At 46.2% G+C, this 24,253-nt stretch overlaps 2 protein-coding genes across 7 annotated transcripts in view; one reads left to right on the top strand and one right to left on the bottom strand.

Annotated features, from left to right (window-relative positions):
• Positions 1-275: 275 nt before the first annotated feature.
• On the bottom strand, positions 276-2,286 carry LOC105740396 (cuticle collagen 34-like). Its single transcript, XM_030821609.1, has 2 exons — positions 950-2,286; positions 276-540 (listed from the first exon to the last, which is right to left on the bottom strand). The coding sequence occupies exon 1, from the start codon at positions 1,898-1,900 to the stop codon at positions 1,313-1,315; it is 588 nt and encodes a 195-aa protein (XP_030677469.1). The 5' UTR covers positions 1,901-2,286; the 3' UTR covers positions 276-540; positions 950-1,312.
• SBNO1 (strawberry notch homolog 1) overlaps positions 532-24,253 on the top strand; it is an 80,356-nt gene continuing 56,634 nt past the window's right edge. Inside the window, exons 1-5 of one of the 6 annotated variants that reach the window (XM_030821604.1) lie at positions 532-1,366; positions 8,476-8,519; positions 15,886-16,017; positions 18,186-18,290; positions 20,723-21,035. In XM_030821604.1, coding sequence (XP_030677464.1) covers positions 15,886-16,017; positions 18,186-18,290; positions 20,723-21,035 — 550 coding nt within the window. In that variant the 5' untranslated portion in view covers positions 532-1,366; positions 8,476-8,519. Of the gene's footprint in view, positions 1,367-8,475; positions 8,520-14,886; positions 15,093-15,885; positions 16,018-18,185; positions 18,291-20,722; positions 21,036-24,253 lie in introns of those variants that run through there. The other 5 variants (XM_030821608.1, XM_030821603.1, XM_030821607.1 and 2 more) reach the window with 5 other exon arrangements.

Here is a 24,253-nt window from a genome sequence, read left to right as displayed (position 1 = left end):
GCCTCGGCCTCCCAAAGTGCTAGGATTACAGGCGTGAGCCACCGCGCCCGGCCAAGTTTCCTATTCTTTCTGTGCCTACTTTTTCCTTTCTTTCCCCGAATACTTTGTCTCTGGAAGAGTTCACACTGTAACCTCCAACTGTTCCAGCTACTTGGTTTGCTTTCAGCACGAGGCTTGTAGGATGCGCAGCCAGTAGGGGGCAAGAATCACCCAGGCGTGCTTATTACCCAAGCAACGGAGTCAAACAGCACTTTCAGAATGACTTTACAAAAGGGTTACCAACAAGGTAATATGTTTATTGTGTTAGGTCGCTTAATAATAACGAAAAGATGAAAACAAGGAAGTGAGAAGCGGTAGGGACAGCCCTACTCTTCAGTATTCATTAACTGGGAGCCCCGGTGTGTTGGGCTTGCGGGTGAGCCTGCAGACAGACGTGGGATGGCCGAGCTCACACGCTTTAGGCTCTGATTCTAGCCGTGGACGCGCCGAGGGCTCCGGATTACTTACGGTTTCACTGCCAATAAAGTGCTTTGAGCGAGCCTAACAAGCAATGGATATGTAAACATTTTGTTTCTAGGACTAACTAGGTAATGAAGAGATTTTCCAAGTGACAGAAACGCTGCTAGGTAACTTCCCGGGCCGTAGCTCCCCACCCTAACAGGTTCTGAAAATAGCTCCAGGCCCTTCCTAGCCGGAGTCGGAAAGCAGGCGCGGGGCGCATGCGCGCGGCCCTCCGGCCGACCTCCCGATAGCCCTGGCACGCGGACCTTCTTCCCGACAGGCCGCGGGGAAAAAAGGGCGGGGAAACGGAATTACCGCGAGCTCTCTGTGAGCGCCGGCGGAAACAGTAGTCACGTGACTCTCCTAGGTGGCCTTCGCCTTCCCCCTCCCCCTTCTCGGAAACCCGGCCCCCTCACCCCTCGCCCACCCCAGAGCCGCGGTAATGGACCGTTTGGGTTCCGGAATTCTCTTGGATCCAACAACTGGTACCGGGCCAAGGAGAGCCGGCGGAGTCCGTTTTTGGCGGCGAAAACTGGGGGGTGGTCAAGATGGGGGGGGAATTATCTTCCTTCACCTAGGAGGGAGGCGGGGCGGAGAGGGGCGCAGAGGCGGGTGGTGGGAGGAGGGAGGAAGTCACGTGAGGGCGCTGCGTGCGCACGGCGCCTCATCCGTTGCCCCTCCCCCGCCCCTCCTGGCGGGGCGGGGGGGCTGGGGGAGGGGCGTCAAGATGGCGGCGGGGAGGTAGGCAGAGCCGGACGCTGCTGCTGCCGCCGCCGCCGCCGCCGCCTCCGCTCCAGTCGCCTCTGGTCCTTCAAACTCGCACCTCCCGGGAGGAGCTGTCCTGGCGCCGGGTCCCGCGGGGAAAGTAAGTCCTTCCCTTGGCCCTTTTCTCCTTCCACACTCCCCCTCCCGGACAGCCTCCCACTCCCACCCTCCTCGGGGGGCCGTGCGGGGCCAGGCTGGGGGGACAGCCATCTCGCCCCGGCTTGGGGCCTCGCCGCTTGCCGCCCCCCGCGGCCGCGCGCTCCGGGGCCCTCGGGGGCATGGTCCCGACGGCGGCGCCGTTGTACCCGCTTCCTCCGCTCGTCAGCGCCGGGCCCTGCTGTCGCCGCTCGTGGGGCTTTCGGGCTCCGGGAGCCCCGCTGTCCCGGGCCGGAGGCACCCCTGTTGGACCGCGGGGCAGGGTCCGTGCACGCCGGCTCCGCTGGTTTCGCCCCTTTGGCTTCCGCTTCACAACCCGGGGGCTGCGGGTCCGGGACCCGCGGGGAAAGTAAGGTCCGGATCCTTCCCAAGTCCTCTCTCCTGCCCCAGCATTGCTCCTGGCTCTGGGCGAGGGAGGGAGGCAGGCGACGGGGTCGTCCTTCCTAAATCTGAACCCCACACCGGCGGTCTCGCGCATGCCCCACTCTTGGGGAGGTGGGGAAGCCGCGGGGGACACGTGCAGGCTCCCTTCACGCCTCTCCAGGCGACTCGCGTAGTTCTGCCTCGGTGGGCGAGCTCACCTCCCAGACCTTAAGAATTACCCATGGAGGGGAACGGCAGTTGGGGATTTGCTTACTTTGAGAGCGTTTGGCATAACGAGCATCCAGAGTTCCTCAAAGCAGTAGATACCGGTGGTTTCCCAGAAGTGGTTTGGGGTCAGTTTAACCGCTGAGGAGATTTGGATGTTCCTAAACCCTTCTGATTGTTTCTTTCCTGACCCTGGCATCCAGCTCCTCCCCTTCCCACCCCTGCTTTGTGCTTCTGTTTGGTTAATGTTTGCGGACCACTAACTTGATCCTCGCACAGAGAAGCTCTTTTTATGTGCGTGCTCGGTTTACTGTGGGAGGCTTTTGTTTTGGGGAGTCACTGGTTGAGAAACGTGGGAAAAGAACGGGCCAGAAAATGAGAGACAAATAAAGCAACGTTTTTATCCATTGAATTGCGCAGCCAATTGTAAGTGCACCCGGAAGTTTGTACTGAACACGTGTTGAGGGAAGGTTATAAACTGGTCCCCTTTGACCTTTGAAAGTTGACTATTATCATTTTATGTTGAGTTAAATGTTTCATATATTCCAGACAGCCAGAATTAGGGATGGTATATGGCTTCTAAAGAGTCAGCCAGGAGGGTACAGAGAGCTGTCAAATCCGGAGTGCCCTAGCAGGAATTAACACTTTCAGATAATTCTACGAGCTGACGGTACAGAGGGATTCTATTTTCCACCATATTTTCTAGCAATCAGAATTGATTTTCACAAGTGTAGGGAAAACTATCATCGTTGCACAGAAGATAGCAGAATTTCCTACTGGTGACTTGAATGGGACATTAATTTTGCAAGCAAGGGAACATTTTCTCTCATCATTTAAAGAAGTTGTTTCCAAAATTTTTCCGATGGGAGACGACTTTACTTTTTTCCTCTGGCTTCTGCTTTTTATTTTTCATTCCAACTTATTCCATATAATTGCGTTTAGAATATTTATGCTATTTTTTAATTTTTGAGACAGGGTCCCACTCTGTTGCTCAAGCTGGAGTGCAGTGATGTGGTCATAGCTCACTGCAGCTTGAACTCCTGGGCTCAAGCGATCGTCTCACTTCAGCCTCCTGAGTAGCTGGGAGTACAGATGTGCACCACTACAGCAGCTGATTTTTTTTTATTTTTTTGTAGAGAGGCGGGGGTCTCACCATGTTGGGAGGCAGCTACTGGCCTCAAGCAGTCTTCTGGCCTCCGCTTCCCGAAGTGGTGGGATTACAGGCATGAGCCATTGTGCCTGGCCCCTTAAGAATCTTTTTTTTTTTTTTTTTTTTTTTGAGACGGAGTCTTGCTCTGTTGTCCAGGCTGGAGTGCAGTGGTATGAACTCGGCTCACTGCAACCTCTGCCTCCCGGGTTCAAGCGATTCTCCTGCCTCAGTCTCCCTAGTAGCTGGGATTGCAGGCACGTGCCACCACACCCGGCTAATTTTTTTATATAGTTCGCAGAAAGGGGTTTCACCATGTGGGCCAGGCTGGTCTCACACTAATAACCTCAAGGGATCCACTCACCTCTGTCTCCAAGAGTGCTGGAATTACAGCCGTGAGCCACCGCCCTTGGCCCCCCGTCAGAATCTTTTTTTTGAGGTGGAGTCTCGCTCTGTTGCCCAGGCTGCAGTGCAGTGTCACAACCTTGGCTCACTGCAGCCTCGGCCTCCTGGGTTCAAGCGATTGTTCTGCTTTAGCCTCCCTAGTAGCTGGGACTACAGGCGCGTGCCACCCCGGCTAATTTTCGTATTTATAGTAGACACAGGGTTTCACCATATTGGCCAGGCTGGTTTCGAACTCCTGACCTGCTGATCCGCCTGCCTCGGCCTCCCAAAGTGCTGGGATTACAGGTGTGAGTCACCGCGCCCGGCCTCAGAATCTTAAATAAAACTTCACTTTAGTTGCTGAAGGGGAGACACTGAGTTAGTGGCCTACTATTCATTCATTCATTGAATGTGATTGTATGTCGGGCAATTTTGTATTTATTTATTTATTTTTTTAGACTGTCTCGCTCTGTCACCAGGCTGGAGTGCAGTGGGGTGATCTCAGCTCACTGCACCCTCCCACTCCTTGGTTCAAGTGATTCTCCTGCCTCAGCTTCCTGAGTAGCTGGGATTACAGGTACACACCACCACGCCCAGCTAATTTTTGTATTTTTATTTATTTATTTATATATTTTTTGAGATGGAGTTTCACTCTTGTTGCCCAGGCTGGAGTGCAGTGGCGCGATCTCGGCTCACTGCAACCTCCGCCTCCCGGGTTCAAGCGATTCTCCTGCCTCAGCCTCCTGAGTAGCTGGGATTACGGGCATGAGCCACCACTCCTGGTTAACTTTGTATTTTTAGTAGAGACAGGGTTTGTGCATGTTGATCAGGCTGTTCTCGAACTCCCGACCTGAGATGATCCACCCATCTCCGCCTCCCGAAGTGCTGGGATTACAGGCATGAGCCACCGTGCCCAGCCTCTTTTAAAATTTTTTATTTTTTTGAGACGGAGTCTCACTCTGTTGCCCAGGCTGGAGTGCAGTGGTGTGATCTCTGCTCACTGCCACCTCCACTTCCCAGGTTCAAGCGATTCTCCTGCCTTAGCTTCCCAAGTAGCTGGGATTACAGGCGTGTGCCACCACGCCTGGCTAATTTTTGTTTTTTTAGTAGAGATGAGGTTTTACCATTTTGGCCAGGATGGTTTCAATCTCTTGATCTCGTGATCCGCCTGCCTCGGCCTTCCAAAGTGCTGGGATTGTAGGCGTGAGCCACTGCGCCCGGCCAATTTTTGTATTTTTAATAGGGACGGGGCTTCACCATGTTGGCCAGGATGGTCTCGATCTCCTGATCTCGTGATCTGCCCGCCTTGGCCTCCCAAAGTGCTGGGATTACAGGTGTGAGCCACTGTGCCTAGCCTGTAGGTTTTAAGTGCCTTACTGAAAGTACTATTTAAAAAGGGGCAGCATGCAGATTCGTTTTATGCTTTAAAAAGTGGTTTGCCTCGGCCGAGCTTGGTGGTGCACGCCTGTAATCCCAGCACTTTGGGGTGCCAAGGCTGGTGGATCACAAGGTCAGGAGATCCAGACCATCCTGGCTAACACGATGAAACCCCTGCCTACTAAAAATACAAAAAATTAGCTGGGTGTGGTGATCCGGGCCTATAATCCAGGCTACTCTGGAGGCTTAGGCAGGAGAATCGCTTGAACCCGGGAGGCAGAGGTTGCAGTGAGCCGAGATTGCGCCACTGCACTCCAGCCTTGGCGACACAGCGAGACTCCGTCTCAAAAGACAAAAAAAAGTGGTTTGCCTCAAAGTGTAGCTGCAGATATGTTTGGGCATTTCTTAGCATCTAAATTGAGCTTCGATTTGTGACTTGCCACCTGTGAAGATGGAGAACACTCAGGACTAGTCCTACTGAGTAACCTCACATTCCATGGGGCTCTGTAGGTTCCCATGCCTTGCCTTTCTAAAGTTGGTGTAAAGATACATCTTTTTTTTTTTTTTTTTTTTTTTTTTTGAGACGGTGTTTCACTCTTGTCACCCAGGCTGGAGTGCAATGGCGCAACCTTGGCTCACCTGCAAGCTCCGCCTCCCAGGTTCAAGCGATTCTCCTGCCTCAGCCTCCCAAGTAGCTGGGATTAACAGGCACCCACCACCATGCCTGGCTAATTTTTGTGTGTGTTTTTAGTAGAGACGGGTTCATCATGTTGGCCAGGCTGGTCTTGAACTCCTGACCTCAGGTGACCAACCAGCTTGGCCTCCCAGACTGCTGGGATTACAGGGTTGAGCTACCATGCCTGGCCAAAGATAATTTTTAAGAGTAATTACTTTAGCATTAAATACCAGTTAATAACTATCTAAAATGATGTAATCCTAAAGTTTTTGTAGTTGTCTTTGTTTTTATATGCTGATTGACAGATGTAATTTGTTGTGGCTTGAGCTCATCAAGTGTTAAGACAGCCTTAGGGATACCACTGAAATTTCCTTAAATGGAAAGGATGGGCTCTTAAAGATCAGGAATTCTCTTTTATGAAAAAGATATGGTGTGAAACCTATCAAATTAACTTATTTATTGGGAGGCAATATATAGATTAGAGCCATACTTTTCAAATATTTTTATTGCATCCCACAGTAAGAAATGCGGTTTACATTGTGACCTAGTATACATATACACATACAACTTTTTCTCTCTCTCTCTCTCTCTATATATATATATATATATTTTTTTTTTTTTTTGAGACGGAGTCTCCCTCTGTTGCCCAGTCTGGAGCGTAGGAGTGCAATCTCGGCTCACTGCAGCCTCTGCCTTCTGGGTTCAAGTGATTCTCCCACCTCAGCGTCTCGAGTAAGTGGGATTACAGGTGTGTGCCACCAGGCCCAGCTAATTTTTTTGTGTATTTAGTAGAGACGTATACGTATATGTTGGCCAGGCTGGTCTCGAACTCCTGGCTTCAAGTGATCTCATTTTGGCCTCCCAAAGTGCTGGGATTACAGGAGTGAGCTACCGCACTCGGCCTATACTGAGATATTTTAAAATGCTGATACGATAGACTGGGTGCGGTGGCTCACGCCTGTAATCCCAGTGCTTTGGGAGGCCAAGGCGGGCTGATCACAAGGTCGGGAGATCAAGACCATCCTGGCTAACACGGTGAAACCCCGTCTGTACTAAAAATACAAAAAGGCCGGGCGCGGTGGCTCACGCTTGTAATCCCAGCACTTTGGGAGGCCGAGGCGGGCGGATCACGAGGTCAGGAGATCGAAACCACGGTGAAACCCCGTCTCTACTAAAAATACAAAAAATTAGCCGGGCGTGGTGGTGGGCGCCTGTAGTCCCAGCTACTCGGAGAGGCTGAGACAGGAGAATGGCGTGAATCCGGGAGGCAGAGCTTGCAGTGAGCGGAGATTGCGCCACTGCACTCCAGCCTGGGCGACAGAGCGAGACTCCGTCTCAAAAAAAAAAAAAAAAATACAAAAAAATTAGCCAGGTGTGGTGGCGTGGCGGGCGCCTGTAGTCCCAGCTACTTGGGAGGCTGAGGCAGGAGAATCGCTTGAACCCAGGAGGCAGAGCTTGCAGTGAGCCAAGATCTCACCTCTGCACTCCAGCCTGGGTGACAGAGCAAGGCTCTATCTCAAAAAAAAAAAACTGATACACTAAATTGATTTGACAGCCTGCTAATGTGTTGTGATCAGTAGTTTGAAAACTGGAACAGGGTTGGGAGTACAGGATCTTGGAGTGATGCGGTGTCAGACCTTCTGAATTTGTAATTCTATTCCAGGCTTACTTTTTGTTACTTTGTTGTATTTCATTTTTCTTTTTATTTATTTATTTATTTTTTTGAGACTGAGTCTTGCTCTGTCGCCCAGGCTGGAGTGCAGTAGCGCGATCTTGGCTCACTGCAAGCTCCACCTCCTGGGTGCACACCATTCTCCTGCCTCAGCCTCCCGCGTAGCTGGGATTACAGGCACCTGCCACCACGCCTGGCTAATTTTTTTTGTATTTTTAGTAGAGACGGGGTTTCACCGTGGTCTTGACCTCCTGACCTCGTGAGCCACCGCACCCGGCCTGTATTTCATTTTTCTGTTTTTTGTTTCTTTTTTTGAGACGGAGTCTTGCTCTGTTGCCCAGGCTGGAGTGCAGTGGCGCAATCTCGGCTCACTGCAAGCTCCGCCTCCCGGGTTCACGCCATTCTCCTGCCTCAGCCTCCCCAGTAGTTGGGACTACAGGCGCCTGCCACCACGCCCGGCTAATTTTTTGTATTTTTAGTAGAGACAGGGTTTCACCGTGTTAGCCAGGATGGTCTTGATCTCCTGACCTCGTGATCCGCCTGCCTCGGCCTCACAAAGTGCTGGGATTACAGGCATGAGCCACCGCACCTGGCCTGTATTTCATTTTTCTAAGCCTTAATTTATTAACTGTGACAAAGGGATAATGGGTAGCATTTGATACTCATGGGTTATCTTGAAAGTTAAAAGAAAAAAACCCACCCATATATGGGTTGAGCGTCCCTAATCTGAAGATTCAAAATCTGAAATGTTCAAAATCTGAAACTTTCAGCACTGACGTGATGCCACAAGTGGGAAATTCCACTCTTGACCTCACGCGAGTGATCACAGTCCAAAATGCAGTCAAAACTTTGTTTCATGCACATTTTAAGGTACTGTATAAAATTATCTTCAGGCTATGTGTATCAGGTGTATATGAAACATAAGAGTATTTTGTGTTTAGACTTGGGTCCAGTCTCTAAGATATTTCATTATGTATGTACAGGTATTCCAAAATCCAAAAAAACCCTGAGTCACTTCTGGTTCCAAGTTTCAGATATGGGAAACTCAGCCTGTAGTGAGAATCAAGACAATTGACCATCTGAATTTGACTAGTGATAAGAAAGTTGTTTAATTCCCCCCAACTCAATTATTTGTGTATTGCTTTTGTTAAAGGACTTTTGTGGCTTTGTATATAATTTGCACATTCCTTTGTAAATATCTTCCTATAGGTTTTGCAGTGGGGGGTACTTTACCAAGCAAGGTCCTATGAACGGTAGGTGTTGAAAAGTACAGATTGCATTCTTTGTTGTTGTTGTTTTGTTTGTTTGTTTTTGAGATGGAGTCTCCTCTTCCGCCAGGTTGGAGTGCAGTGGCAAGACCTCGGCTCACTGTAACCTCCACTTTCCGGGTTCAAGCTATTCTCCTGCCTCAGCCTCCTGAGTAGCTGGGACTACAGGCACCCGCCACCATACCCAGCTAATTTTTGTATTTTTAGTAGAGATGGGGTTTCATTATGTTGGCCAGGATGCCCTCAATCTCTTGACCTCGTGATCCGACCGCCTCAGCCTCCCAAAGTGCTAGGATTACAGGTGTGAGCCACCTTGCCTGGCTGTTTGTTGTTTTGAGACGGAGTCCCACTCTGTCGCCCAGGCTGGAGTGCAGTGGTGCAGTCTCAGCTCACTGCAACCTTCACCTCCTGGGTTCCGGTGATTCTCCTGCCTCAACCTCTGGAGTAGCTGGGATTACAGGCACGCCACCATGCCTGGCTAATTTTTGTATTTTTAGTAGAGATGGGGTTTCACCATGTTGACCAGGCTGATCAGGTCTCGAACTCCTGACCTCAAGTGATCTGCCTGCCTGGGCCTCCCAAAGTGCTGGAATTACAGGCATGAGCCACCGTGCCCAGCCCAGATTACATTATTTTAGGTAAAAGAAATTCTTGTAAACTAACTTTGTAACTGCTGTTTCTTTCTCCTGATGTTCTTAAGTGTCTACTGCACACAGTAGACACTTAATATTTGTTGATGAACTGTATCTCTAACGGGATCATTATCTTAAAATTCTTAAACTAAATGTTAGTCATATCACAGCTGCATAAAAACACAGATAAAGCTGAATCTCGAATCAGACATGCTTAGCACTCTAAGGAGAAAAAAATCCTTTTTGTTATTAGCTAAGGTGAAGATATTTGCTAAGTGATAGTATGCATGCACATTTAAAAATGTCCACCAGTTTATTCTAAATTTAGTAACTGATTGGTCAAGTTGGATGTGTAGCAGTAACACTTTTAGATAAAAAGGGACTAGTATTTTATATAATTAATATGGGCAGGGCACGGTGGCTCATGCCTGTAATCCCAACACTGTGGGAGGCCGAGGCAGATGGATCACTGAGGTCAGGAGTTTGAGGCCAGCCTTGCCAACATGGTAAAACCCCGTGTCTACTAAAAATACAAAAAAATTAGCTGGGTGTGGGGGCACGCGCCTATAATACCAGCTACTCTGGAGTCTGAGGCAGGAGAATCACTTGAACCCGGGGGGGCGGACTCAAGGTTGCAGTGAGCCGAGATTGTGCCATTGCATTCCAGCTTGGGTGACAGAACGAGACTCCATCTCAGAAAAACAAACAAAAAAACCCAAAGACTAGTATGAAAGTTAATTATTTAATGGATTGCTAACAAAGTTTGTATTCTGGGGAGTAAAGTGCTGAATCAGTGATATGGGAGTAAACATCTTTTTTGGATGAAATACTAATATGTATAAAAATGATAGTAGCTAGCTAGTAGCTAACATTTACTCCAGGTAGTATCACATTTACCTCACACAGCAATCCTATGAAGGAAGTTCTGTTTGTATTATTTTAAGATAAGGAAACTGAGTCAGAGAGGTTCTCACTTGACCATATCATACTACTAGTGGGCAATGCAGCCAGTATTTGAACCTAGGTATTTTGTCCGACTCCATAGTCTCCTCAGCCACGGTGGTGTGCTACTGCTGTTGTGGACATATCCCTCATGTCTGCTCAGAGCTGTAGAGATTGGTTTTAGATCTGAGCAAGAGGAACCTCGTCCCCCTTGGTAACTTTCTGTGTTGGTATTCTGAATGGGAACTATATCCTTTCATTCTTCTGGTTGGCTATCGTTTCTCAGTATTCTCTTCCTGCCAAAACTAGCTCTTAGTTTTTCTCTACTACTGTGTCTTTGTGTCTTACTTATCATAGAAGTTTTCATAGGCATACTGTTTTGAAATAGGTCATGTTTTCAAATGCATTTGCTTATTTTTCATTTTTTTGGGACAGGGTCTGTCTCTGTCACCCAGCCTGGAATGCAGTGCCATGAACATGCCTCACTGCAGCTTCGACCTGCTAGGCTCAAGGGATCCTCCTGCCTCAGCCTTCCAAGTATCTGGGACCACAGGCGCATGTCACTGCACCCAATTAATTTTTCGAGGTTTGTTTTTATTTTTTGTTGCAGACGGAGTCTTGCTCTGTCGCCCAAGCTGGAGTGCAGTGCTGTGATCTTGGCTCACTGCAACCTCTGCCTCCCGGGTTCAAGCGATTCTCCTGCCTCAGCCTCCTGAGAAGCTGGGATTATAGGCGCCCACCACCACGCCCGGCTATTTTTTGTATTTTTAGAGGAGACGGGGTTTTACCACGTTGGCCAGGATGGTCTCAAACTGATGGTCTCAAACTCATGACCTCAGGTGAGCCACTGCGCCCAGCGTTTTTTTATTTTTATTTTTTATTTTTATTTTTAAGAAACAGGGTCTCAGCCGGGCATGGTGGCTTATGCTGTAATCCCAGCACTTTGGGAGGCCCAGGCGGGCGGATCACGAGGTCAGTAGATCGAGACCATCCTGGCCAACGTGGTGAAACCCTGTCTCTACTAAAAATACAAAATTTAGCTGGGTGTGGTGGTGTGGGCCTGTAGTTTCAGCCACTCGGGAGGCTGAGGCAGGAGAATTGCTTGAACCTGGGAGGTGGAGGGTGCAGTGAGCTGAGATCGCGCCACTGCACTCCAGCCTGGGCAACAGAGCAAGACTCTGTCTCAAAAAAAAAAAAAAAAAAAGAAAAAGAAAAGAAAAAGAAACAAGGTCTCCCTTTGTTGCCCAGGCTGGTTTCAAACTCTGGACTGAAGTGATCCTCCTTAGCCTCCCAAAGTGCTGGGATTATAGGCGTGAGTCACCGCACCCAGCTTTCAAATGTATTTATGATAAAAATTGAAATCTTTTTGTCCATTGTTTGAGAGAAAGACCTTCCGTGGTTAGTAACTTGGATTTGTTAGATTGCTCCATGGTAAATGTCATCTGAGGTCTATGAATTCCTTTGTAGACACACTGACACAGTTCTCTTGTGCCTAACAGTATTTAGCATTTATATGGTGCTTTGTGGCTTCAAAGTGAAAATGTTTTTCCTCTTATGAACAGGTCTTATTTGTAAAATGAGGAGGAGATTGGCTAATAAAGTTTTTAAGGGCTTTCTCTGCTTGAGCACCAAAATTCTGTGAGTCTGTAATAGTTTCTGAATAGAAATATGATTACATACTAAGGGTTTTGCCTAATGGAGTTAGAGAATGGGATAGATGTTCTCTATCTCCTTTCCCTCCTTCACGCTGCAAAAAAAGAACAAATAGAGAATTTGTGCCTGTTTGGCTGAGAAATGATCCCTAGTATTCAATTTATGTACAAGATATATATTAGGATTAAAATCTCTTTCATTAATAGCTTGTAAAAGACAGTGTCTTTTACAGACATTATTATTCCCAGGTCATTCATCAGATTTGAGGGTCTTACCAGTAAAAATTGTCTGTATGGTGTATAACATGTTTTGGTATATATAAGTATACACTGTGGAATGGCTAAGTCAAATTGTGATTCCTATGAGTGAGTTCTAAGCTGGTCACTGATAATGTTATTTATAACTGTTGCTATCTTTCTTACATGATCATCAAAAAGTTTCTCAATAAAATTTTTTTGTACTTAAATGCTCATTGTTAAGAAAACATTTCAGAAAGCTCTCATGAAGTGAATAATACTTTGCAGTGAATATGCATTTCATTGATTAATGGTATCTCTACACTTTTGAATATTATTAGATAGGGCTTGGTGTATAGCTCATGGACTGATGGATCCTGTGGCCTGCAGGAGCTCTGTGGTCTGTAGTTTCGGAAGTCACTGGATTAAAGCAATGTACTTCTGTTTCAAATGTAAATAAATCATTTCCAGTATTTATTTTAAAGAGATGACATTTCGATAGTCTCCAGAGTTCTATTAATCTGGGTCAAGATTATCTGTAGCTGGTGGGCCAAGACCCTATTTTGGTCTTAATGAAGTATTTTATGGATTGAAAATGTTAAAAGCATTGATTTAGAGCTCTAGGTACTTGTTCGTATTATGCAGTAGGATAATTTGTAAAAGTATGATCAAATGCGTCTATATTAGAAAAATTAGTTAACTTGGTCTTTTTTTTTAATCAAGTCATCAGGCAAACAACTTTATTTGAAATCTATATTGGGACGTTTCTCCTGTTTCCTCTGTCATTCAGTTCATTCATGTTATTTATATCTTGCTGTCTAATACCTTATTCCCCCTCCAATTTTAATCTCAATCTGGCGTTTATTCTGAAATAAAATAATGAAACATCATAGTTTACCAACATCAACTTTATCTACTCATTGGAAAGAAAACTTCATGGACTTTGGGAGTTTGAACTATCTAGTTTCTAATCTTTACCACTTCTGCGTGAGTGAACTTCGGTAGATAAGTTTTCTGACCCTCAGTTTCAGCTCTTAAATTATATTACCTATCTCACTCAGGGTTGTTTTGGGCTTGAGTATGGTAATGTTTATGAAGAATTTAACACGGTGCTAGGCTTGTTTCCTTCCTTCCTCACTCCCTGCCCAAAATGGTTTTTTTCCTCGGGTTGCTTTTCCTTTTTCTGGAAAATTATGGAGAAATCTCCTTTGGGAGGCTGGGCACGGTGGTGCACGCCTGTAATCCTAGCACTTTGGGAGGCCGAGGCGGGCGGATTGCCTGAGCCCAGAAGTTTAAGACCAGCCTGGGCAACACGGTGAAAACCCGTCTGTACTAAAATACAAAAAATTAGCCAGGCGTGGTGGCGGGCGGCTGTAGTCCCAGCTAGTCGGGAGGCTGAGGCAGGAGAATTGCTTGAACCTGGAAGGCGGAGGTTGTGGTGAGCCGAGATCACGCCACTGCACTCCAGCCTGGGTGACAAGAGCGAGACTCCGTCTCCAAAAAATCTCCTTTGGGGTGTCTGTGTTTCCTCCCACCCTTCTACACAGTGGTCTGCCCTCTGTTTCATTCTGGATATCTGGTTTTCACCTTAAACTCACTCATGTTTCCATTAGAACATCTGTCTAAATGATACACAAACGTAGGTGACATAGACACAGTAGAGGGTTTCTTTGTTAAATGCTTTCATCTGAAACAGTTCTTACATGCTAGAAGTCATGCTCAGGCCGGGCACAGTGGCTCACGGCTTGTAATCCCAGCACTTTGGGAGGCCAAGGTGGGTGGTTCACCTGAGGTCAGGAGTTCGAGACCAGCCTGGCCAACATCGTGAAACCCTGTCTCTACTAAATACAAAAATTAACCAGGTGTGTTGGTGGGCGCTACTTGGGAGGATGAGGCAGGAGCATCAGCTCGGGAGGCAGAGGTTGCAGTGAGCCAAGACCGTGCCGTTGTACTCCACCTTGGGCAACAAGAGCGAAACTGCGTAGTCATGCTCATTGTGCTCTTGGCTAATGCCATTTTTGTAGGACATCATGAAACACTGACACTTAATTTTATCACAGTCTGAGAACAAGTGGACTAGCTGAAAATTATTATGTAACATGAAATTAGTTTTCTGAGTACAGATTTTTCATAAGTATGTTTGTATATGTAAATCGGTTATTTCAGAGAAATTAATGAGAAAAGTTAAAATTTAGAAAGCTCTTTTTCCCCCCTATAAAATGGGTAAATATCCATGGCAGCAGAATGCTTTAGTCTGGCCCCTGAGATTGTAGTTGGAAAAACCTCCAAACTAAAATCTGTCTACTTGCTTTAAATTGGCTTTAGCCCCCTACCCCGGCAAACTCCATAGAACTCATCCTTCAGGTCTTCTGGGCTCAACGTTTATTTTTTATTTTCTCTTGGCCTGACTCTAACCATTCATCAGCTCATACTTTTTCTCTGACGTGCTTCATATTCTCGCTTCCATTCTGAGTTTTTATTTAAGCTAAATCTGATGGATTTAGCTCCCTAAGTATCTTGGATTCCATTTCCCCTTCTTTCTTTCTGCCCTATACAGTTATGATACATCTCTCTCCTGGTCAGCTATGTCAGTTTCCCAAGATGTCTTTCTGCTGCTGGTCTTCTGCCCCCTCTTAGTTTGTTTCCACATTGCTGTTGAGTAATCCTTCTATTTTTTTCTTTCTTTACTGAGTTGAGTCGGGTGCGGGGTTGGGGCGGGGGGGTCTTATTCTGTAGCCCAGGCTGGAGTGCAATGGTGCAATCACAGCTCCCTGCAGTCTCCAATTCCTGGGCTCAAGTGATCCTCCCAAGTAGCTGGGACTACAGGCATGCACCACCACACTCGGCTAATTTAAACATTTTTTTTTTGTAGATATGGGATCTCTAGGCAGGTCTTGAACTCCTGGCCTCAAGCTAACCTCCTGCACCTCCACTTTGGTGCTGGGATTACAGACTTGAGCCACAGTGCCCAGACGAGTAATCTTTCTAAATCACAAATCTGCTGTGTCAAGTAGTCCTCAGTCAGAAAACCTGTTAGTAATCCCTGTTTCCCACAGGAGCAAGTGAACTCTCCAGCGTGGTGTACAAGGCTGTAGGTGATACCTTCATCTCTTGCCATTTCCTGCCTGAGCCCCATTCTTCTGTTCTGAGCTTCCATACCCTTGTTGAATTAACTCCAGAGGTTTTCTTTTTTTTTGAGATGGAGTCTCGCTCTGTCACCCAGGCTGGAGTGCAGTGGCACAATCTTGGCTCACTGCAACCTCCACCTCTTGGTTCAAGCGGTTTTTCCTGCCTCAGCCTCCAGAGAAGCTGGGATTACAGGCACCCGCCACCACGTGTGGCTAATTTTTGTATTTTTAGTAGAGGCAAGGTTTCACCATTTTGGCCGGGCTGGTCTCAAACTTCTGAACTCAGGTGATCCACCTGGCTTTGCCTCCCAGCGTGCTGGGATTACAGGTGTGGGCCACTGCACCTGGCCTCCAGCCATAGTTTTTAAAGTGTGTCAAATTCTTTCATGCCTCCATGTTTTGAATGCGTAGTCCAAAGGATCCTTGTCCACCTGATGATTCCCTGATGCTCTGCTGCATTGTCATCTTTATAACATCTCTGCTTCCACAAAGTTCATTATTTTCTTCTCTGTTCCCGTAGCCTTTTGTAGATGTATACTTGTGCTATGATTTATGTACTTGTCTATCCTTTCTATTTTAGAGTGAGCTTGGGATCGAAGACTGTTTCTCTTTTATCCTCTTTGCCTGACACGTGGCAGGTTCTTCATTAATATTGAATGAATGGGTCTAGTAGAGATTGTTGGATTGTTTATATTTAGAGGGGAGTTAATATTTGTCACTTTTTGTTTTTTATGTTAATATTTAATATTTCATTTTAAAGATGGTGGAACCAGGGCAAGATTTATTGCTTGCTGCTTTGAGTGAGAGTGGAATTAGTCCGAATGACCTCTTTGATATTGATGGTGGAGATGCAGGGCTTGCAACTCCAATGCCTACCCCGTCAGTTCAGCAGGTAAGAGTTTTCCAAAGCCTCTCTTGCTTAGTGATTTCCGCTTACAGTATTTTTTTTTTTTAAGATGGTCTCACTCTGTGGCCCAGGCTGGGGTGCAGTGGTGCAGTCATGGCTTACTGAAGCCTCAACCTCCCAGGCTCAAGCCATCCTTCTGCCTCAGCCCCCCAAGTAGCTGGGACTATAGGCACGTGCCACCACATCCCGCTAATTTTTTGTCTTTTTTGTAGAGACAGTGTTTGCCATGTTGCCCAGGCTGGTCTTGAACTCCTGAGCTCAAGCGATTGCCCACCTCGGCCTCCCAAAGTGTTGGGATTACAGGTGCGAGCCAAGCTTGGCCCAATTTTAAATATACATGTGAAGCCTTAATTTTAAATACATGTGTTAAATTTTTTTTTTTTTTTTTTTTTTTTTTTTTTTTTTTGAGGTGGAGTCTTGCTCTGTCACCCAGGCTGGAGTGCAGTGGTGCATTCTCAGCTCACTACAACCTCTGCCTCCTGGGTTCAAAATTCTCTTGCCTCAGCCTCCTGAGTAGTTGGGATTACAGGTGTACGCCACCACACCTGGCTAATTTTTGTATTTTTAGTAGAGATGGGGTTTCACCATGTTGTTCAGGCCGGTCTCGAACTCCTGACCTTGTGATCTGCCTGCCTCAGCCTCCCAAAGTGCTGGAGTTATAGGCGTGAGCCACTGTGCCCGGCCGAATGTTATTTTTATGTTGAGTATTCATTTTGATTTATGAGGCAGAAAATAATGAAAACCAAAACATTATTTTTTGCTTTGATATTATTATAAATGTACAGACAGTGTAAGAGATGTTTAGCATTCTTATGGGAGTATCTTTAATTTCCTTAATAGTTGTTTAATTATTTAGGGATATTCTTCTGTGATTTCACTATATACATTCTCTGAAAGCAAAAACGTAAGATTCTGGCTGGGCACAGTGTCTTATGCCTGTAATCCCAGCACTTAGGGAGGCTGAGGCTGAAGGATTGCTTGAGCCCAGGAGTGAGACCAGCCTGGGCAGTGTAGCGAGACCTTGTCTCTACGAAAAGTTAAATAAAATTAGCTAGCCGTGGTTGTGTGCGCTTGATGTCCCAGCTACCCAGGAGGCTGAGGTGGGAGGATTGCTTGAGCTCAGGAGTTTGAGGCTGTTGTGAGTTGTTATCGTGCCACTGCACTTTAGCCTGGGTGACAGAGCAAGACCTTGTTTCTGAAAAATAAAAAAATAGACTGGTCCGAGTGCAGTGTTGTTTACAAGTAATTGATCACAGCCTGTTACAGATTTCTTGTTTCTCCTCTACTCCCACTGCTTCACCTGACTAGCCTTAAAAAAAAAAAAAAAGACTAAAAAAACTTTTTTTTTCTTCAGACACAGTCTCACTCTGTCACCCAGGCTGGAGTGCAGTGGCACGATCTTGGCTCACTGCAACCTCCACCTCTCAGGTTCAAGCAGTTCTCCTGCCTCAGCCTCCCGAGTAGCTGGGATTACAGGCGGCCGCTACCAAGCCCAGCTAATGTTTTTGTTTATTTATTTATTTTATTTATTTCTTTTTTTGAGACAGAGTCTCGCTCTGTCGCCCAGGCCAGAGTGCAGTGGTGCAATCTCCACTCCAAGCTCTGCCTCCCATTCTCCTGCCTCAGCCTCCCAAGTAGCTGGGACTACAGGCGCCCGCCACCACACTCGGCGAATTTTTTGTACTTTTAGTAGAGACAGAGTTTCACCATGTTACCCAGGATGGTCTCGATCTCCTGACCTTGTGATCCACCTGCCTCTGCCTCCCAAAGTGCTGGGATTATAGGCGTGAGCCACCGCGCCTGGCCAAGTTGGGCTAATTTTTGTATTTTAGTAGAGATGGGGTTTCACCATGTTGGCCAGGCTGGTCTGTAACTCCTGACCTCATGATCTGCCCACCTCGGCCTCCCAAAGTGCTAGGATTACAGGCATGAGCCACCACACCCAGCCTACAAAAATGTTTTTAAAAAGGAATTGTTAGTACAGTTTTGTAGAGATCTTGTGCTTGCAAAGATTGTTACATTATATCTGCTGTTAGTGATTTCACGTCAGTTTGAATGTTAAGCTTGATATTTTTTAATAAATGCAAATCTTGTCCTTGAAACAGAATTTACTGCTGTCCTTTATTTTTTGTCTGATGTTGTTTTCTCTCCAGTCAGTGCCACTTAGTGCATTAGAACTAGGTTTGGAGACCGAAGCAGCAATTCCTGTTAAACAAGAACCAGAGACTGTACCTACTCCAGCACTATTAAATGTGAGGGTAAGAATGATTTAGATTTGTCGTTACTTCTAAAATAGTTTAGAACTGTAGTGAGAAAACATGGCCAGGTGTGGTGGTTCGCATCTGTAATCTCAGCACTTCGAGAGGCTGAGGTAGGAGGATTGCTTGAGCCGAGGAATTCAAGACCAGCTTGAGCAAAATGGCAAGACCCCATCTCTATAAAAGAAGAAACGGGCTGGGCACAGTGGCTCATGCCTATAATCCCGGCACTTTGGGAGGCCAAGGTGGGTGGATCACATGAGGTCAGGAGTTCAAGACCAGCCTGGCCAACATGGTGAAACTCCATCTCTATCTCTACTAAAAATACAAAAATTAGCTGGGTGTGGTGGTGCATGCCTATAGTCATAGCTATTTGAGAGGCTGAGGCAGGGGAATCTCTTGAACCCAGGAAGTGGAAGAGGTTGCAGTGAGCAGAGACCAAGCCACTGCACTCCAGCCTGGGCGACAGAGCGAGACTTCATCTCAGAAAAGATAAAAAAAGAGGCCGGGCACGGTGGCTCACGCCTGTAATCCCAACACTTTTGGAGGCCGGGGAGGGTGGATCACGAGGTCAGGAGATCGAGACTCTCCTGGCTAACACGGTGAAACCCCGTCTCTACTAAAAATACAAAAAATTAGCTGGGTGTGGTGGCAGGCGCCTGTAGTCCCAACTACTCGGGAGGCTGAGGCAGAAGAATGGCATGTACCGGGGAGGCAGAGCTTGCAGTGAGCTGAGATGGGGCCACTGCACTCCAGCCTGGGTGACAGAGCAAGACTCTGTCTCAAAAAAGAAAAAAAAAAAAAAAAAAAAAGGATAATTAATAAAAAATAAAAAACCTTTTAGTGTGAAATAGTTTTCTCTCTCTAGTTCTGCTTTTTGCCACTTTCCCAATATCCTACCCTTACCTCCTACTTTGCGACACGTTTCTTTCATTCTTGTTTCTTTTTTTTTTTTTTTTTTGAGACGGAGACTCGCTTTGTTGGCTCACTGCAACCTCTGCCTTCTGGGTTCAAGCAGTTTTTCTGCCTTAGCCTCCCGAGCAGCTGGGAGTATAGGCACCCACCACCATGCCTGGCTAATTTTTGTACCTTTAGTAGAGACAGGTTTTACCATGTTGGCCAGGCTAGTCTTGAGCTCCTGACCTCAGGTAATGTGCCCATCTCAGCATCCCAAAGTGCTGGGATTACAGGTGTGAGCCACCGCTCCCAGCCCCACAAAGATATTTTTAAAAACAGATTTGTATGTGAAGATATATAACATGTTCGTTGATGACAAGTCAAAATATTGAAAAAAAAAGTTGTAAATAGTAGACTTTATTTTTTATTTATTTTTATTTTTTTGAGATGGAGACTCCCTCTGTCACCCAGGCTGGAGTGCGGTGGCGCGATCTCGGCTCAGTGCAACCTCCGCCTCCCGGGTTCAGGCCATTCTCCTGTCTCAGCCTCCCGAGTAGCTGGGACAACAGGCCCATGCCCGGCTAATTTTTTGTATTTTTAGAAGAGACAGGGTTTCACTGTGTTAGCCAGGATAGTCTCGATCTCCTGACCTTGTGATCCACCCGCCTCGGCCTCCCAAAGTGCTGGGATTACAGGCATGAGCCACTGCGCCTGGCCAATAGTAGACTCTTTATTAAAGACTCATTATTAAAGGAGTCATGGAGAAATAGCAAATAGTGTTGAGGAGGAAAAAAGTGAAAATGTCATCCATCAAGGCATTAGAAACTTTCTGTTACTAGTCTTTTGGGGAGGTTGGGGCAGGAGAGGTCTTGCTATTTTGCCAAGGCTGATCTTAAAATCAAGTGAACCTCCTGTGTCACCCTCCCAATTAGCTGGAAATGCAGGTGCACACCACTGTGCCTGGCTTAGTCCTGTTATTTTCGGTTTGTGTGGGATAGTTCCATTTTATGCTTGCCATCCCTGACAGTTACAGAAAGGGTTATATTACAACTATACCTTCTTTTCATCAAAGTTGTCCGTTTTAACTTGGTAATTTGTAGTTAATCAAATCAGAAATGAAGTACCAATATTTAGGCAAGGCTGGGCACAGTGGCTCACTCCTGTAATCCCAGCACTTTGGGAGGTTGAGGTGGGAGAATGGCATGACCCCAGGAGTTTGAGACCAACCTGAGCAACATAGTGAGACTCTTTATCTCTAAAAAAAAGTTGCCGGGCATGGTGGTGTGCACCTGTAGTCCTGGCTACTTGAGAGGTTGAGGTGCAAGAATCACTTGAGCCCGGTTGGGCAAAGCTGCAGTGAGCTATGATCACACTTCAGCCTGGGTGACAGAATGAGACTGTTTCAAAGAAAAAAGAAAAAAAAGCAATGATAAAACTGTATTTTAGATTTTTAGTTGTCTTTCCAAGTTTGTGGATATAAGCTTCATTAGAGAATAAAGCATTTTTCAGTGGTATATTTTTTGTTTTCTATCTAGCAGCAGCCTCCATCTACTACAACGTTTGTGCTGAATCAAATAAATCATCTTCCACCCTTGGGATCTACAATTGTAATGACTAAAACACCACCTGCAACAACCAACAGGCAAACCATCACTTTAACTAAGTTTATCCAGACTACTGCAAGCACACGCCCGTCAGTCTCAGCACCAACAGTACGAAATGCCATGACCTCTGCACCTTCAAAAGACCAAGTTCAGCTGAAGGATCTACTGAAAAATAATAGTCTTAATGAACTGATGAAACTAAAGCCACCTGCTAATATTGCTCAGCCAGTAGCAACAGCAGCTAGTAAGTCTGTTTTCAATAGTATCAACTTTCTCTGGTAAGCTATGTCAGCATGTTTTTTTAAATGATTTGCTTGGGTTTTTAAAGAACTGGCCATAAAAGGGTGTTATCTGCATTATTTTGCATACTTACAGTCTTTAACACAATTCAAGGGAAGCAAAAGTTTAGATGCCTTGGGTAGGTTGTTTAGCTTTGAAATGTAATTTCTGGGATTATCAGGTAGCTACATTAGCAACATGAAATCTTACCAATTTTATATATTATGGGTAGTTAACATTTTTCTTAATCGTTTACAAATCAGTGCATCTTAGCTATTTACCTATGACTCATCTATGGATCTTGTTTGAAAACAGAATCTGATTCTCAGTAGAGCCCACAATTCTGCATTTCTTTTTTCTTTTTTTGAGACGGATTTTCAGTCTGTCACCCAGACTGGAGTGCAGTGGTGCGATCTCCGCTCTCTGCAGCTTCCGTCTTCTGGGTTCAAACGATTCTCCTGCCTCAGCCTCCCGAGTAGCTGGAATTACAGGCGCGTGCCACCACACCCAGCTAATTTTTGTATTTTTAATAGAGACGGGGTTTCACTATGTTGGCCAGGCTGGTCTCGAACTCCTGAGCTCAGGCGGTCTGCCCACCTTAGCCTCCCAAAGTGTTGTTGGGATTACAGACGTGAGTACCACGCCCGGCCTGCTTGTGTTTATATGAAATAGAGGGCTAAGAGCATTCTAAAAGAATGGGCGTTAAGTGTTTATAGAAAGATGTAGAACTTTGTCTTTTTTTTTTTTTTTTTGAGACGGAGTCTTGCTCTGTCACCCAGGCTGGAGTGCAGTGGCGCGATCTCGGCTCACTGCAAGCTCCGCCTCCCGGGTTCATGCCATTCTCCTGCCTCAGCATCTCTGAGTAGCTGGGACTACAGGCGCCCGCCACCACGCCCGGCTAATTTTTTGTATTTTTAGTAGGGACGGGGTTTCACCGTGGTCTCGATCTCCTGACCTCGTGATCCGCACACCTCGGCCTCCCAAATTGCTGGGATTACAAGCGTGAGCCACCGCGCCTGGCAGAACTTTGTCTTAAGTGACTGTAATTAAAATTTTCAGATCATCTGGTTTTTATGTTTGGGTCCATACCATTGTGTCCTTGTGGCTGTAGTTTTTTGTTTTTTGGTTTTTGTTTTTTGGTTTTCCTCTCAAGGTCATTGTCCTGAACTGACTGCAACCTGGCAGTGAGATGCAAGTTGGGAAATCATTTTAGCCGTCTTAGGACTGATTCCATTTTCTGCCGTGGAGTGCAGCACTGTGACCTTGACCTGGCTGAGGTGCAGAGCAGTTTCTGGAATCACTCGCAAGGGACTTGGGGATGGTCGACAGTTGGTGGAAGATGCTTCTCGTTACAGTCTTTGGATTTAATGAGGAAGCCTGCTTCTTATATGAGTGGCTTTCTGAGCATTGTACTCCTCACATTAGCATATGCCATCATAACTTAAAGGAGTGGATGTATGCCATTGTGAGGGAAGAATTTAGAGAACAAAACAGAAAACAGGATAGATTTGAAGCTGACTGAACAAGAAATCTAGTACAGTAAATTCTCCGACATTTAAGGTAGTGATTTTTAAAAGACAAATGCAGACATTTATAAGGCTGCACAGCAAGACTATCCTTGTATGGAAGCCTGAGAAACTGTCAAGCTAGATCAGGACTAAGAAACAAAGATGGGCCGGGCGCGGTGGCTCATGCCTGTAATCCCAGCACGTTTGGAGCCCGAGGTGGGTGAATCACGAGGTCAGGAGTTCAAGACCAGCCTGGCCAAGATGGTGAAACCCCATCTCTACTAAAAACATGAAAATTAGCTGGGCATGATGATGGGCGCCTATAATCCCAGCTACTTGGGAGGCTGAGGCAGGGAATTGCTTGAACACAGGAGGCAGAGTTTGTAGTGAGCTGAGATGACGCCACTGCACTCCAGCCTGGGCGGCAGAGCAAGACTCCATCTCAAAAAAAAAAAAAAAAAAAAAAAAGATGGTAAGTGAGTGCTGAAGATAAGCAAAGTTTTTTGTTGTAGGAGATGGTCCTCTTTTTACTGAAGGGGAAAAACGTTGAAAATATGAAACTGCAGAAAGCAAGGTGTTGCATGTTTTACTTCTTATCTGTGTGGTTGTTGCCCTTTTGGGTTCTAACCTGTCACCTTTTCTCTGGTCTTAAAACTAGGAGCTGATCACTGGCTCTTTCACAGTTATTAATAAACCATGCCCCCAAATATCATCTCTGTTCTAGTTTCCTTGTTTTGTTAATACTTTATTTTTATTTTTTGTTTTTTTGTGAGACGGAGTCTCATTCCATCACCCAGGCTGGAGTGCAATGGCGCGATCTCGGCTCCCTGCAACCCCTGTTTCTTGAATTCAAGTGATTCTCCTGCTTCAGCCTCCCAAATAGCTGGGATTACAGGCATGAGCCACCAAGCCCGGCTATTTTTAGTAGAGACGGGGTTTCACCATGTTGGCCATGCTGGTCTTGAACTCCTGACCTCAAGTGATCAGCCCACCTCGGCCTCCCAAAGTTCTGGGATTACAGGCGTGAGCACCTGGCCTGTTAATACTTTAATTAGTTGTACTCGTTTTGGAGTCCAAGTGATAGTCCTCCCAAATACTCTTCATCTTTTGCTAGAATAGATGAAATGCTGATCAGCTCTCCTGGTGTTAGCACTCTCTTCCCTAAAGGCAGTGATTTCCACACCTCTATCTCAAGAATTCTGGGTACTGTGAGGACTTCAGAGATTCTTGGAGATTGAAGGCTGGTTCCAGGGGTTCTGGACTGGATACCTCCCACCCCTATTCAGTCAAGCAGCTCTGCTGATTGATAAGTGGATTCTGAGATTTTATTGCTATATTTAAAAGAGTTTGAAAACCAGTGGTATAGAAGAAAGTGTTCATTGTTTAGATCTTTACTCTGGGAGCAGGAGGAAGTAAGGAGTTCCCAAATGGATTTTTCTTCTTCTAGAAATAATTATTTTGCCTTTAAAATTAGTAAGTACCACCAGATCCCATGAAATTGATTCTGTTTGGGCTATAACCCCAGGTGTTGGGTTTTTTTTTGTTTTGTTTTTTTTTTCTTTTTTGAGACGGAGTCTTGCTCTGTCACCCAGGCTGGAGTGTGGTGGCGCGATCTCGGCTCAGTGCAGGCTCCGCCTCCCGGTTTCACGCCATTCTCCTGCCTCAGCCTCCCTAG

This window comes from Nomascus leucogenys, chromosome 10 (genome assembly GCF_006542625.1).
Source record: "Nomascus leucogenys isolate Asia chromosome 10, Asia_NLE_v1, whole genome shotgun sequence".
Taxonomy (NCBI): domain Eukaryota; kingdom Metazoa; phylum Chordata; class Mammalia; order Primates; family Hylobatidae; genus Nomascus; species Nomascus leucogenys.
The sequence above is the reverse complement of the archived record's forward strand: the minus strand, read 5'-3'. Positions and strand labels throughout refer to the sequence as shown.

What these genes read in the sequence shown, in the direction of transcription:
- LOC105740396 (XM_030821609.1), bottom strand. Translation starts at nt 1,900, where the DNA reads ATGCGCGAGACCGCCGGTGTGGGGTTCAGATTTAGGAAGGACGACCCC.